At 42.8% G+C, this 15,274-nt stretch overlaps 1 protein-coding gene across 10 annotated transcripts in view; it reads left to right on the top strand.

The window, feature by feature from the left end:
* The window catches only part of LOC118552412 (uncharacterized), a 139,318-nt gene that overhangs the window by 24,141 nt on the left and 99,903 nt on the right, over positions 1 to 15,274 (top strand). For 9 of the 10 annotated variants that reach the window (XR_013449683.1, XR_013449685.1, XR_013449682.1 and 6 more), the window contains one exon: positions 12,107 to 12,181. Coding sequence is in view for 4 of the 10 variants with exons in the window: in XM_078077385.1 (XP_077933511.1) it covers positions 12,107 to 12,181 (75 nt within the window). In the remaining 6 variants the exon portion in view is untranslated. Of the gene's footprint in view, positions 1 to 7,384; positions 7,457 to 12,106; positions 12,182 to 15,274 lie in introns of those variants that run through there. The other variant, XR_013449684.1, reaches the window with a different exon arrangement.

The raw sequence follows: 15,274 nt of genomic DNA, 5'->3' as shown, positions 1-15,274 counted from the left end.
GGGGAGAGCCCCATGGGACAGAGGGGAGGAGGAAGGGAAGGGGAAAGGAGGGAGACCAGCTCTAATCCTTTGCTCCACTGAAAAAACTGCTTTACCCTTCGCTTGTGCATTTGTAACTATTCTGCTTTTATTCTGAAGTATTTAAACTGCAAATATCTTCTGCTCAACTGCATCTAGCTTTAAAAATTTTGTTTATGTTCCCCTGTTATAAACCACTTTATAAATTTGATGTAGTCAAATTCATAAATCTTCTTAAGATTTGTGGGTATTTGTTCCTTAATAAATCTGCTCATAACTCTACATTCGAGATAGTCTCCCATATTGTTTTCTAAAAATTCTAACTTTCTGCTCTTCACATTTAAATTTTTGTCCATCTGGAATTTACTTTTGCTTATGTGGTGAAGTAGAAATCTAATTTTATCTTTTCCAAATAGAAAGCTAAATGTTTCAGCACCTCATAAGGATAGTCCAGCTTTTCCCAGTATTTGAAATGTCATTTCTGTTAAATACAAATTTCCATGTACACGTGGATCACTCCCTTGACTCTCCAAACCATTCTGCTGGCCCATTTGTCTGTCCCTGCACCATACTGTAATTTGAACATTATTACAGCTAATGGCAATATTTAGCAGTTGGTGCAGTGAGTCACCTCATTCTTTGTCCTCACGTTTGTTTATTTATTTTCTGTTTTTAATGAGATACAATTGACAAATAACAGTTCTAACTTTAAAGTGTACAATGTGATGATTTGATATATGCATATACTGTGAACAATTACCACAATAATGTTAGTTAACACATCCATCACCTCACAGTTACCATTTGTGTGTGTGTGTGTGTGTGTGTTGAAGACATTTAAGATTTCCTCTTAGCAAATTCCAAGTATGCAATAAAGTATTGTTGTCCATAGATTCAAATTTATTCTGACTTTATTTAGGCTTAGCTAATTGATTTCCCGTGAAAAACGCTATCAGATTGATAAAAGGATATGTGTCTAATGGAATAATTTGGTAAATTTTTGCCATTTGTACAATATTGAGTCTTCCCGACAAGAAATGTGATACACCTTTCTATCTAGGCCTTCTTGATAAATTATACATTTATATTATTTAATATAGATTTATACTTTTCCCTCTAAGATTTTACACGTTTTTATTAGCTATCTTAGGAGGTTTTCATAACGCTTGTTACAACTGCAAATACTGTCTTTTTAAAAAATTATATTTTCTAATAATTTGTTGCAGGTGTTCAGGAACCATTTTTAAAAATCAGTTTTAAATGAAGCAACTTGTGTATTTCCTTATTTCTTCTAATAGTTGCTGATTACTTCTCTTGGATTTTTAAAAATAGATAATCATAGCATCCATAAATAATGGTACTTTTATTCTTTAATTTTGAATATTCATTTTATTTCTTTTTCTTGTCATTACTTCATTGGCTAAGACTTACAAAGCAATGTTGAGTAAGGGCTTTTGATATTAGTCATCCTTGCCTTGTTCCTGAACTTCAGTGAAATTATTTAAGAGATGCACCAAGTATGACTTTCACTGTAGACTGATAGACAAACTTTATTGGGTTGTTCTTTTTATTTCTGGTATGCTAAGAGATTTTGGTTATGAATGGGTATCAAATTTTATCAAGTGCATTTTCTGCATCTTTTGAGTGATCACATGCTTTTTCTTCTTTATCACGTGGCAAATTACATTAATATGGTTTTCTATTGTTAAGCTCTCATTTCTTTAGTAACCCAACTTGGTTATAATATATTATTTGCAACACTACTAGATTCAGTTTGCCAATGTTTATTTCAAAATGTTATGTATTTCTTCATAAATGAAATTCATCCGTATTTTCCTTTTTGTAATGTCTTTTCCAGTTTTTGTTGTCAAGGTTATATTAATATATAATGAGTTGTAAAGTTTTCTCCCTTTTTCTTGTTTCTGGAACAGATTGCATAAGATAGGAATTGAATTTCTCTTGAAAGTTGAGAAAAACCTACCTGTAAATCTTTCTGAACTATGCATTCTTTTTGTGAATGGATTTTAAGTTACTGATTAAATATTTTATTTTTTAATTTTTTTTAAAGATTTTTATTTTTATTTACTTATTTGACAGAGAGAGGGAGAAGGAGAGAGCACAAACAGGTGGAGCGGCAGGCAGAGGGAGAAGCAGGCTTCCCGCGGAGCAGGGAGCCCGATGTGGGGCTTGATCCCAGGACCCTGGGATCATGACCTGAGCCAAGGCAGAGGCTTGACCAACTGAGCCACCCAGGTGTTCCTGATTAAATATTTTAAAGGCCATAAGTCTATTCAGCTTTTCTATTTCTTTTTTGAGCTATATCTTCTTGGAGTGTTTCCATTTTATCTAAAATTTCAGTGTTATTGCAACAAAGTCATATATAGTCATCATCGCATGACTTTGTGAATTTATACTGTATCTATAATTACATCTTTTTCTTTCCCAGTGTGGTTCATTTGCACCGTCTTTCTTTTTCTGCTCTTTTGCCTTTGTCTTTTTTCGTTTTTTTTTAAGATTTATTTATTTATTTGAGAGAGAGAGAGAGCAAATGGAGGGAGGAGCAGAGGGGGAGGTAGAGAGAATCCTCAAGCAGACTCCCTGCTGAAGACGGAGCCCCTCGAGAGGCTCAGTCCCAGGACTCTGAGGTCATGACCTGAGCCAAAAGCAAGAGTCAGCAGCTTAACCAACTGAGCCACCCAGGTGCCCCTCTTTTGCCTTTGTTAATCGTTTCAGTTGTTTGTCTTCTCTTTCATTCATTTTGCTGTTCTTTGTATCTTTTTTTCCTTTGTCTTTTCTTGAGTTCACACTGGTATTTTTTTCTAGCTTCTTTAATTAGATGTGTTCATTCATCCTCAAAATTTCTTCTTTTTGGGTGTATGCTTATGTGTGTGTGCCTACCTGTAATCTCCTCTCCGAAGCACTGCATTAGCCATGTCTCACAGTTGTGATCTGCACTTTTTCCCTCATCATTCAGCTCTAGATATTTTTAAATTTCCATTATGATTTCTATTTTGACTCATTAATAATTCAGAATGTTTTTATATTTCCAAACATATGGTTCCTTTTCTGTAGTTACATTTTGTAATTTACTTCTAATTTAATAGCCTTTTGGAAGGGGCTGAGGTCTGTATGATATTGATTCATTTGTTACTTTTAGATTCTTGCTTTGTTGCCAAGTATGTGGTCATTCAAAAATAAGTGCAATGTGTACTCGCTAATTATTAGATACAGGAAATGCTATATTCAAGTTATTAAATGTGTTGCTTCAATCATTTATATGTTTACTAATTATTTGGTTTGCTTAACCTCCTTAATATGGAGCATTGTGTTAAACTAGCTCCCTATGGTTGTGAATTTCTTGATTTTTTTGTGATTCTGGTCATTTGTCTTTCATATATTTTAAGACTACATTCTTAAAAGTTGACGATTTCAGAATTTTTAAGTCTTTTTGATGGATAGTTTCTGGCCTATCTGTATGATGATTCCTCCTATGCTCTACTTCTTCTCTTAGAACTAAAACAGAGACAGGGCCTTTTGCCATCATTGCCCATACCACATCCCCACTGCTCTTGCATTAAGATTTATACCCTCCCTTTGAGACGCAGGTTTTCCTAACTTTTTCTGAGATTTGCAGCCCCCACAAGATCCTCTCTAAGCTTCCACCCCTGTACCTCCTTTCCTGATGTCAACTGCTTTGGGGGAGCATTTCCCCTTATTTTATGATTCAACTTTTAGCTGTCTCCTGGTGTTGCTAAAATTGAAGATTGAGTTTTATTTTCCATTCCTCTTGTTGCTTTTGGATACTTTCCAGGCCGTCCCAATTTTTACGGCCATCTTCATGCTGAAATTTTTACATAATGAAGCCTAAGGTTAATCAACATCTTTACTCGTCTCCTGAACATTACCTTATCCATATCCATTTGATCACTCTTTCTTGTACCACGTGCTCTCCTTGTCTACTATTTTAGTTACGCCTTGGCTTTCTAAACCCAAATGAATCATTATATCGTTTTGTGATCAATGCTCATCTAGATTTGCCCATGTCTTTCTTTGTCTCTCCACTCGCCTTTGCTTCTTGCTTCCCATGGCTTCTCCCAGAGAGGTTGGGCTTCTGGAATTCTTTCAGCGGGGCGTTGCGAATAGTAGATTATTTCAATCTTTGCTTGTCTATTGATGTCTCTAGCTTGCTTTCACTTTTGAATTTTACTTTAGCTGAGAATAGAATTCTAAAGTGTCCATTATTTTCTCTGAAGTTATTGTTCCATTACCAGTGTCTATTATGCTATTAAGAAATTAGCTAGCAGTTTAAGTAATAATAGCAAGAACAAAAAAATCTGGATACTTCACAAAGACACAAGGATATAAATGAGAACAACTGGAGGAACACTGACTAAGTCATGATACTCATTTTTCAACCCCACTTTTCAATTACACATGTGTTGTTTCAATTCAACTATTATATTTTTATTTCCCCTGATGTCAATCAATTATTCCTACAAACTATTTGGAATCTGTTGCATTTTTACATATTTAACACATATATAAAACCTGCTAAAACTCTTCATTTGGGAGAGCTGTAAACGGGTCCAAAATTTCTGTCTCCAAATTTTGTTTTTGTAAATGTGCAGCTATGAGATGTTTTTCTCTTCAGAAGTGACATGCTTACATTGTTTTGGTGACAAAATCACCTAATTATGGGAAATGTCTTGACATCCCTAACAGCTGGAACCACTTCTGCTAGCTGTCTATGTCACTTCAGGCAAAACCCTTCCATTCTCCATGCCCCCCTTTCGTCTTCCCAGCCCCTCAGGGGCTCCGACACATTCCTAATCCACCCTGGACGGGGCCAGCAGAAAACCCAGGCCTTTGGGTAGATGAGGTTCCATGAGTCAAAGTGCTAATCTCCGTGGATTTCCAACATAGCATTTAAGAAAACAACAAGAGGGGGCGCCTGGGTGGCTCAGTCGTTAAGCGTCTGCCTTCGGCTCAGGTCATGATCCCGGCGTCCTGGGATCGAGCCCCACATCGGGCTCCCCGCTCAGCAGGAAGCCTGCTTCTCCCTCTCCCACTCCCCCTGCTTGTGTTCCCTCTCTCACTGCGTCTCTCTCTGTCAAATAAACAAATAAAATCTTTAAAAAAAAAAAAAAAGAAAGAGAAAAAAAGAAAACAACAAGAGGAAGAAGCATGTGTAAAATGTGATCCCTTTGTATAATTTTTTTTTAAAGATAGTTGGTAGTATAATATAAACCATTCTGAGGCAAGGAGAATCAGTGGTTACCTGTTCACGCTGGTAAACAGTCACGGAAAGAGAAACTAGGGAGGGGAAGACCTCTCTTTCTTTCTTTTGCACTTTTTGAAGTATTTAAATCATGTAACTCAGCAGATGTTATATTACAGACCTAGGTGTATTTTGTGTATTTATGAGTATGTGATAATGCCAGTATGTATATACACTGTATAAACTATATTGAGATTATATATATTGAGATCATATATGTAATATATATTGTACATTATATATTATATGTAACAGAAAATATATGATTATATATTACATACAATAGGAGTTCAGAAAACTGCTGTTACATATATAATATATAATATAATATATAATTTTATGTATATAATATATAATGGAGATACATATATTCGTGTGTGTGTATACATGCATATATATATTAACAGTAGGAATATTCTGAGCAGGAAGACTATATACTACCGTTCTTTCTGGCTTATTTTCTTCTTTATACTTTTCTGTTGACAAAACTTAAAGGAAAAAAAATGTAGAAAACAAAAGGCCTCGTGTTATATCTGTACTAGCTTGCTAGGGCTGCCCTCACAAAGTGCCACAAATTGGGTGGCTCAAATGACAGAAATTGCGTGTCTTACACTTCTAGAAGTGTGACACGGAGGTTGGCTCTCAGGAAGGGTCTGCCCCAGGCCCCTCTCCTTGGCCTGTGGATGACTGTCTTCATCTTGTGCCTCTTCACATCATCTTCTTCTGTGTGTGTCTCTGTACCCAAATTTCCCCTTTTATTAAGTTCATTAGTCACATTGGATCAGGGCCCACCTTAAAAGACCTCACTTAACTTGATTACCTCTGTAGAGACTCTATCTCCAAATGAGGTCATGTTCTGAGGTACTGGAAGTTAGGATTCCAACACATCTTTTCTTGGAGGGGGGCACAATTGAACCCATAACAGTATGGAATTCTGATAGGAATTCACAGAAGTGGAGAAAATAAATAAATTGAGACACTTTCTGCAGGAGGTGACATTGGACCTCATTCTTGAAAGATAAATCATCCTCCATCCTTTGATAGGGAGAAGGAGTGGATTTCACACTCTCTCCTGCTCTTTCGCCAGAACAAGATGGGAAAATGAATGTTGGGAAAGAGGATGACAAATGAGCAGGACATTCATGAGGTCCATATGCCTAGAAATAAATGTTTCATTCCATGCAGTGAATGTAAACTGGGATTGAACTGATGAGGCCAGAGTAAGGGAGTAGAGCTAAGTGGAACTCAAGGAAGAACTTGCAAATACCCAGAGGTATCCTATAATGGAAATGGGCCACCCCACAGCGGTGGGCATGCACTGGGGGAAATTGAGGCAGAAGCCACAGAAGGGTTTTTACTGGGTAGGCAGCTGGATTAAACCAATTCTCATCTTCCTGTGAAGTCCAGCCCAGCACAGGGATGCAGGGAGAAACCTGTGAGTGGGGTGGGAAGGGGCAGGGGTTATAAACGATAGCACTCCTACTGGGGGAGAAATGAGACCCCAAACACAAGAAGGGAAGCTCCTTTCTAAAGCCTGAACCAGAGACGACGGGGGGACAGTGGGAGCAAGGGGAGAAAACACTCCAGTGGGGAAGGTCAGACTCTCCAGAGCAGCACTTTGCAGCAGTATTTTCTCGGAGCCACAAAGTCCAGGCCCAAAACATGGGGTCAAGGGTAATGAGAATTTTGGCCCAAGATGAATAAACCTGGCCTCAGCAGCTGCCACCACTTTGGAAATTTGTATGTTGAAAGAATGTGAGCCCTTGAGACTATTTCGAGTCCCAGCTGCTCCGCAGTATTAATAAAGGTCTAATTGCTAAAACCATGTGCAGTGGACATGGTGTTCATTTTCCTGACACATGGAGAATGTGGTTTGGAGGCCGAGCTGTCAGACCCAAATCACCTCCAGACCCTGCCTGTTAGAAGCACATTTCATCACCGGGCAGGACTTGGGAAGCTTGGTCCGTGGCCTCGTTATAGCTATTTGTATCCAAACAGGGGAGCCGATGTGACAGGTTAGAATTTCCTGTCAAAGAAGTGTGGCACCAAGCTTCCATCCAGCCCCATTTCCCAGGTAACGGGGTATAGAGAAAGACACCCACATTATCATGCCTGCAGATGAAGGAGCCATTTGTCCAGCATTCAGATCAGCTTTATAAGGTATCCCCCAGCTCTCATCGGGTGGTTTGATAGAGAAGACACCACCTCATAACTCGGAGGCTCTCTGTAAGAGACAGACTTCCTGTGCAAGAGGAGGTGGGTGAGGGCGGTGGGGGCTGCAGCCCTGTCTCTGCCTCTCCGTGGGGGTAGGGGGTAGCTGACTCTCCCCTACCCCACCCACAAATACTGGGTGCTGTCTCTCCTCCAAATCTAAATGTAGTTGACTCACTTTTTGCTTCGTGGTAGCACAATCCATATTCACAAAAGCTACTCATAAGTTGTCCCATACATCAAAGATCAGAGTCCATGCATTTATACTTTAATACTAGTTCCAATTTTTTAAGGGAGTCCCCCTCCCGAAGTTCACTCACTTTTCATTCATCTTTCTGGCTTGTGAAGAGAGTTCCCAGCTCAGTCTTCATTCCTTATTGGGCTTTTCATGCACAATATTGGAGTACATTAAATAACCCTTGTGAGAAGTTCCAGGAAAATATGCCTCGCTGATTTATGGGCCTGGCCTCCCAGAAACCTGGGTTTTAAGAAACCCTGGACATTGACAAGCAGTCTGACAGAGTGACTAAGAGCCTGAACTCCACAGTCAGACTCCCCGGGCTTCAACACTGGTTCCGCCGTCTATACCTCATGTGACCTTGAGCAAGTGTCCTTGGTTTTCTTATATGTAAATTGGGAAGAATGACAGTACTTCTGCAGAGGATAGTTGTGACAATTAAGTAAGTTATCATGCGTAAAGTGCTTTACAATAAATGCCGGCCATTATTACTGCCTCCACAGAAAGAAGGTTGTTAGATCAAGTAAGAGTGGGTCCCAGGAGACCCAACGAACAGATGGGAGATTTGCACAGACGCTCCTCACAGGGTCACGCTGTGTGCCATGAAACCAGTGGCAAGTGGGCACGATGTGGTTCCCCAGGAAAACCAAGTACGGCTTGCACTATTGGAGGGGTGGATGTTTGCTAATGCTGAACAGCAAGTCCAGCCCGAAAGGGGCGATTTACCCTGAAGAGTCCGGGCCCACTTAGCTAGACGCAGTTCAAGGAGACACAGTGAGCCCAGCAAAGACCCAGTGCAGATGGAGAGAGGCTGTCCCTTGGTGAAGTGGGCAGCAGGAGTTTTGCAGAATGTTCTTTGGGGGTTCGGCAGGACTGAAATCTGTGCAGTAGCCAGCAGGGACAGCTAGAGCAGTTGGGGACGAAGAATGTGCTTTATGAGCGAGCTCAGTGGAATGGGGGGCAGACAATTGGTGTGGTTCCCCTGTCAAGCCAGTGACTGGTTTACAGCCAGGATGATGAAAGACAGTCTGCGCCGAGACATCTGCTTGGAAGAGGCTCTCATGCTCACCAGAGGGGTGCGGCGCTAAGCCCCCCAGCCCCCGTCAGGGGTGTGAGCACGACTTATCCCCAGCTGCCAACACACAGCCCTCAGCCGGCGGTCGTCTCTGGAATCACTCGGGCTGAGCTACCTCACTCAGAGTCACACCCCTTCCCAGGACAGCCTGCTCCAGTGACAAGTCAGTGCAGAGGTACAAAGGTCCAGCCCTTTTGCCCCAGCTCGGGTCTTTAGAACCACCCCTTCCCCCCCACACACAGACACACAAAGTCAGCGAAGGCTCCTGAGCAGACCGCTCGGAGGCTTAGCCTGTCACTCTGTGCAATCCTGCTTTGTGCCGTAGATGTGGACCCCAAGAGCACCCCCTCAGAGGTGCCTCCCATGGTAACCGCCACCTCAGAATCTCCTTCCCGGCAGAGCCCTGATTCTCCCCTAATGAGCCCCGGGCTCCTCTCCCTTTCCCAGCCTGTCGGTGGGGGCCACGTGACAGGGTCCTGGATGGTGGGAAGTAGGAGTGAAGGGGCCCAGGGTCTCCCAGGGCCCTCAGAGGCCATACGTGTGAGGTGCCTACAGACACCACTTGGAGGAAACTTGCAGGTGTGGCAAGTAAGTGTTGAGTTAAAGCTCTGCGACTGGGGATTTGTTTTTGCACATGTATTTGTTTTCTTAACAAACCCTCTCTTACCCTGTCTTAGCTAACGTATCAGCCATACTCTTTAAAAACTTTTCTAATTGCAGAGAGAGAAGGAACCACAAATTAACATCTGAATACACTATGAAATATTTGTTGCTTGTTTTATGTCTGCTCAAGTTAACTGTTAGAGAAGCATAACATAATTAGTCCCACGTTGTAGATTTAGCTATTCTCAATAATAATACTGCTAATGAATCCTTTTGTTGTGTTTATGAATTTTGGTTATTCTCAGTGGCAATATTTCCGGTGAATCCTTTTGTGTGTGTGTGTGTGTGTATTTACAAGGTCCCAAGTTTTAAAATAAACCATTTAGGCATTTTGACAAATAAATCTGACCAGAGTGCCTCCAACTGAGAATTACAGTCAACATCCGATACCCTAAATAGAAAAATCAAGTAAATGTACATGTAAATAAATACATGCACACAAACTGATTGACTCTTTAACCAGCATTAACTAAGCACCTACTGTGTGTATCATGGGCTCGGAGGTTTGCTGCGTAGCAAAGGCTTCCTAGTCTCAAGGAACTTACCGGTCAGTGGGAGAGGCAGACCTGTGCCCACCTGCCTTCAGGATTCAGTGCAGTAAGGATGTGTCAGGGGCGCTGGTGGCCAGAGGGAGGGAAGGGGTCCTCAGCTCTGCCTGTGGAGGGCCAGGGAAGACAGCAAACACACAGCTGACTCTTAAGCTACAACTTGATTGAAGAATTGGGGTCCACCAGGCACATGAAGTGAGGCGGGGGGGGGGGGGGGGGGGAATTCCAGGCAGAGAAAATAGAAACAGTGAGATGCATCTGGAACACACGACCGAGCTAGAGAATTGACCTGGCGGGTGTGACGGGGGCATGGCAGGCAGGAGATGAAATTGGAGAGAAAGCACAGGCCAGATTCTGGGAGGTCGATATGTGATGCTGTGGGATTGGACTTTTCCATTTATTCTTTCATTTAATGCCAAGTTTGTTTGACCTGCTTAATTGTTGCTCTTCTGGGCTCTGATGCAGACACAATTTTATTCTGAGGGGTGGAGTTTGTGGAATCATAATCTTCAGGCATCGTTAAAACTGATTTCCCATGGTTCATACCAGTAAAAATAAGATCCCAGCAGTACGTCCAGACAGTGGAATATTATTCAGGGCTAAAAAGAAATGAGCTATCAAACCAGGAAAAGACATGGAGGAAACTTAAATGCATATTACTAAGTGAAAGAAGCCAGTCTGAAAAGACTACATACCATATGATTCCGACTACATGACATTCTGGAAAAGGCAAAACTATGGAGACAGCAAAAAGATGAGTGGTTGCCAAGGGCTGGGGGTGGGGAGGGATGACTAGGATTTTTAGGGCAGTGAAACTACTCCATATGATACTATAATGATGGCTATGTTGGTCCAAACCCACAGAATGTACACCACCCAAAGTGGTTCCTAACGTAAACTACGGACTTCGGCTGATTATGGCGTGTCAGTGTAGATTCATCAGTTGTAATGAATGTTCTGTCTGGTTAGGAGGGTTAATAATGGGGGAGGCTGTGCATGTGTGGCATCAGGAGGTACACGGGCAATCTCTGTATCTTCCTCTCAATTTTGCTGTGTACCTAAAACTGCTCTAAGAAATAAACTATATTAGTAAAAGAAAAGACCCCAGTGACTCTGAGCCTCTGGCTGCCACAACACAGGCACTCAGCCTGGGCTCCAGGTGTTCCCAGGCAAATGCTAAGGTTCCTGACAAGATGCTTTCTTACCTGTATCCTTAGATGATTAGCTCATCCCAGTTTCCCCAGAACTTTCTTGGTTTTAGCACTGAAAGTCCTGCAGCCCAGGAAAGCCCTCAGTCCAGGGTGAACCAGGGTGGCAATCCTAAAGAGCATTTAGGAATGTGTCCGACCTGCTCATGTTTGTCTGCTCAGGTCCCTCCTCAGGCTGCGAAGCCATAAGCTAGTATCTCAGCCAGACACCTCGGGAGGCTGTGATGGCCTCTGGCGGCTCTGGGCAGCCAACCTTTGTCGCCAGATACCACCGTTCCAGCTTCGGGAAAGGAGAAATAGCCCTCCTCCTACTGGTCGGTTCTAGGCATGAATACCTCCCCACCCCACCCCTGAATGTCTCACAGCCCAACAGAGGAGTGATAAAACTTCACAGAAGGTGTGGAGATGACGGAAGTCAAGTTCAGCTGCAAGAATAATCTCAGCTGTTGGCAGAGGCAGCTCCCTGAAGCACACCTCACAGAGCTGTTCTCACCTGGTACCTGACCTTGGCTCTATGCGGCAGAGTCCAGCTCACACTGGCACTAGAAGGTTCGGGCCCAGCTGCCAAGCGGCTTGGAGTGGGAAAGCACCTCTCTGCCCCTCCAGGTTCAGGCCTGCTTCCCAGACAGGGGCACACTCCTGCTGCCCCCAGTAGCCACTCTCCTGCCTCCGTAGTAATAGCACCCCCGTTCATTTAGGGTGGCAAAGTGCCCAGGCAAGAGACTTTCTCAGCCCCTCAGCCAGCTTTGGAACTGTTTGGGGCACTTCAGAAAGACTAAAAGAGAATCGGCAGGGAGGCCTTTCCCTAAAACACATACACTGACCACACACACTTTTTTCTTCCTTTTTCATTTTTCTTCTTTCTAGGCTCTGTTGTGAATATGATGGCTGGAGCTCCAGCAGCCATCCTGTGACCCCTAAGAACAGAAGCTGTTCATTAAGGTAAATTAAACAGAAAAATAAAAGGAAGCCTTGGGGACCAAGGAGCCACCCTAACAGCTCTGACTGCCAACTTCAAGACTTTATTTCAGAAAGAGAAACAACTACTCATGTGTTTAACCCGCCTTCATTTGGGGTTTAACCTAATCTTGATATAATTGGTTTTTCTTGGGATGATTGACATGAGAATTTCTCCTTCCTTAAGGAGCAATCCCAACCCCTACCACTAGGGGGTGGCCTTGCCTTATGTGCCTCAACCTAACAATTGCAGATGAGAGTCCAACATCAGTACCGTTCTGTATAATTCAGTTTTAACAGTGTGCATGTGACAGCTTTGGCCCAATTTGGGCTGAGCTGTGCCGAACTCTGTCCAATTCCTCTAGCATGAGATTTGGATCTCATGTTTTTTCTTTGTTTTCTCTGCCCAGATCCTCGGCTTCTATAAGCAATCCCTAGAACCAAAACAGGTATACCGAGAAGCAGGTCTGACTCAGGCAAACGTAACAATTTCTACTTCCAAACGGAACAAGGAACTTCTAGTCTAAACAACATTCATGTCAGTAATAACTTTACACCTTTCAACACGAAGCAATGGGTAGATGCTTGCTTTATATTTGTGTAAATAAAGGTGATTTATTAACCACCAGCTGGTAGTTCTAATAAAGGAAGATTCTAGCCTAAAGGATTATTGAATCTCCACTTCCTACGAGGTGGAAAATCGCCTGCAGCACTTAAGTGACTTTTTTTTTTTCAGTTTACACTCATGGAAGTTTCAAAAATCTCCAGGCAGAGCGTTTTAGTCATTAATAATCTGATGTGAGGAGAGTAATTTATCTAATTCTCACTCTGGCTAAGGGCAAGTTGCTTTCTCAAAATGAAAGTACAGTCCTAGTGCTATAAAAAAGCCGCTCACAACTAACCAACAAGGGACTCTGTGGTGTGAGGGGTGGTTGCAAACCAAACCTCTTCTGACAGTTTCAGATCACATCACCTTGCTATCTCTGCACTGTCCTGGTCTACCTCCAGCTTCATCCCAATACTGTAGAGTGAAGACGTGGGGGGTTTCACTGGAGAACTAATAACACTGCATTTCTCTTCTCAATTTCCTTACTGGGCTGCTGTGTTCGGTACAAACAAACAAAAAATGTCTATAGCGTTGAGAAATATTCACTTCGTTCTCTTCCGTCTCCTAGATGATGTAGAAAGTCTTCATATGTAATAAAATCAGTGATCGTTGAGCAATCTCAAAGTAGGAAAAAGGACTGAAACCCACTGCTTGCTCACAGGCACAGTGTCTGCTCCCTTAGGGAGTCCCCCAGGGGTTGGCTTGTGCAAATAAACATACAGAATGCCCTGTGAAATTAGAATTCTTGGTGCAATATTTTGGGACACACTCATACTGTAACATTATTCAGTGTTTATCTGAAATTCAAAGTTAATTGAGTGCTCTGGATTTTATCTGGCAATCCTACTTGGGGGTAAAGAATCTGCCCCTGGTGGGAGGCCAGGGCAGAGCAGTAAAAAATGAGAGGATTCTAGAATCTATCAAGGGGACTGTCCCAGGGAATGTCACTGATTAAAAACAAAACATCTATGCACTGGGCCTGTGGGCAGGTTTCCCAGAGTAGCTAATGTCGTCTTGTGATGTACCTTTACAGAGTCTCGGATGCCCTCCTGCTCTGGGTATATTGAGAGCTGAGTTAGGGATGCTGAACAAGTGTCTAGCAATGACCACTGAGGAAGTGGCATGAGGTAGGGACTCAAGCTCCTCGTCTCCGAGATCGTGTGTTCTGTACTTTCAGACATAGATCTGTGTTGGTCCAGGATACCGTGAGTTCTCTTCTTAGAGACAAGGCGGTTGGTTGTTATCAGGATGTCCAGCTCCCCTACTGTCTCAGAAGGCAGCTTGTCCAAACCGTGAGGTAAGGAAAAAACTTGGTACCCTTTCCTTGAGCTTGCCCACTCTGCAGTGCTCCTTCTACCAGCTCTGTCTGGCATCTATTGTCCCAGCATCTGGCTTACTCAGAACACCCAATCAGAATCCACCTGATAAAGAAATGTAAAAATATGCACCTTCTCCCCCGGGTCCAGTGAGGATGTAGGTGGGCAGCGCTCCATTTTCTGCCTTTTTGGTCTCCACACCACACTTTGCAGACATAAACCCATGAACATAACGAACAGTGAGTCAGTCTCAGAAGGGAATTACAGGTAAGGATCCTCTCTCCATTCTAATGCCCTTCTGGCGTTGAGCCCTGCATCCAGTAAGGTCAAAGGTCTCACCAGCTCTAAGTTTCCTTAGTTTCACAAGGAGGTACCTGAAGACTTAGGCCTCTCTCTAGGATGAGGCCTCTGCCTGCTTCTCTCCCACTGCTGCTTAGCTCACCCTCAGGTTGTAGGCCCTCCCAAGTACTTTCTTCCTTCGCTCTTGTCTGAGTCTTTACCCATCTTCCCTACAAAACCCCATCCTTACCTACAGTAAGAGGCCTCCTTCCCTAGGTTCTTCTTTCCTTCCCATGCAAGATCCCAAGTCCCTTTTTCAGTCTAAAGTAGCAGTGCTGGATGTTCAGAGATGTCTACGGCCACCCAAATCTGGAAGGAAGGAACGAACGAACGAACGAATGAACAAACAAAGGAAGAGGAAAAGACAAGGAGGAGGGAACGAAGGGAGGAAAAGAAAAAAATAAATCCCATCATCATCCTGAGGAAATGTGGATCCCTCTGGTCACAATTCCATTTTATTTCCCAGTATGAGCTACAGGCATCCCAGCCCTTTTAATCATGGCCATGTTAAATTGGGCACATACACTATTTCAGGGATAATGTGATCTGAATCCTCATTGAGAGAGACCTGTTTTCTCACTGGCAAGACAACCGAGCCCCATTATTGTGCAGAACAGACTTCCCACCAGGAGCCAAACAGCATGGAGAAAGGAACAAGGCCACTCCTTAACAGAGGCCCCTTGAAAGGCCAGGAAGAGCTCCAGACTACTGGATTAAATTATTTAGGTTCAACCTGTCTCCTCTGGGGGAAAGAGGATGGAGTGAGTTTGTTTGGCAATTTTTCCCATTACACAGACAACAAATGTTCACCGGGAC

Source organism: Halichoerus grypus, chromosome 7 (genome assembly GCF_964656455.1).
Source record: "Halichoerus grypus chromosome 7, mHalGry1.hap1.1, whole genome shotgun sequence".
NCBI classification, from domain to species: domain Eukaryota; kingdom Metazoa; phylum Chordata; class Mammalia; order Carnivora; family Phocidae; genus Halichoerus; species Halichoerus grypus.
This window is presented reverse-complemented; position numbering and strand designations above follow the sequence as displayed.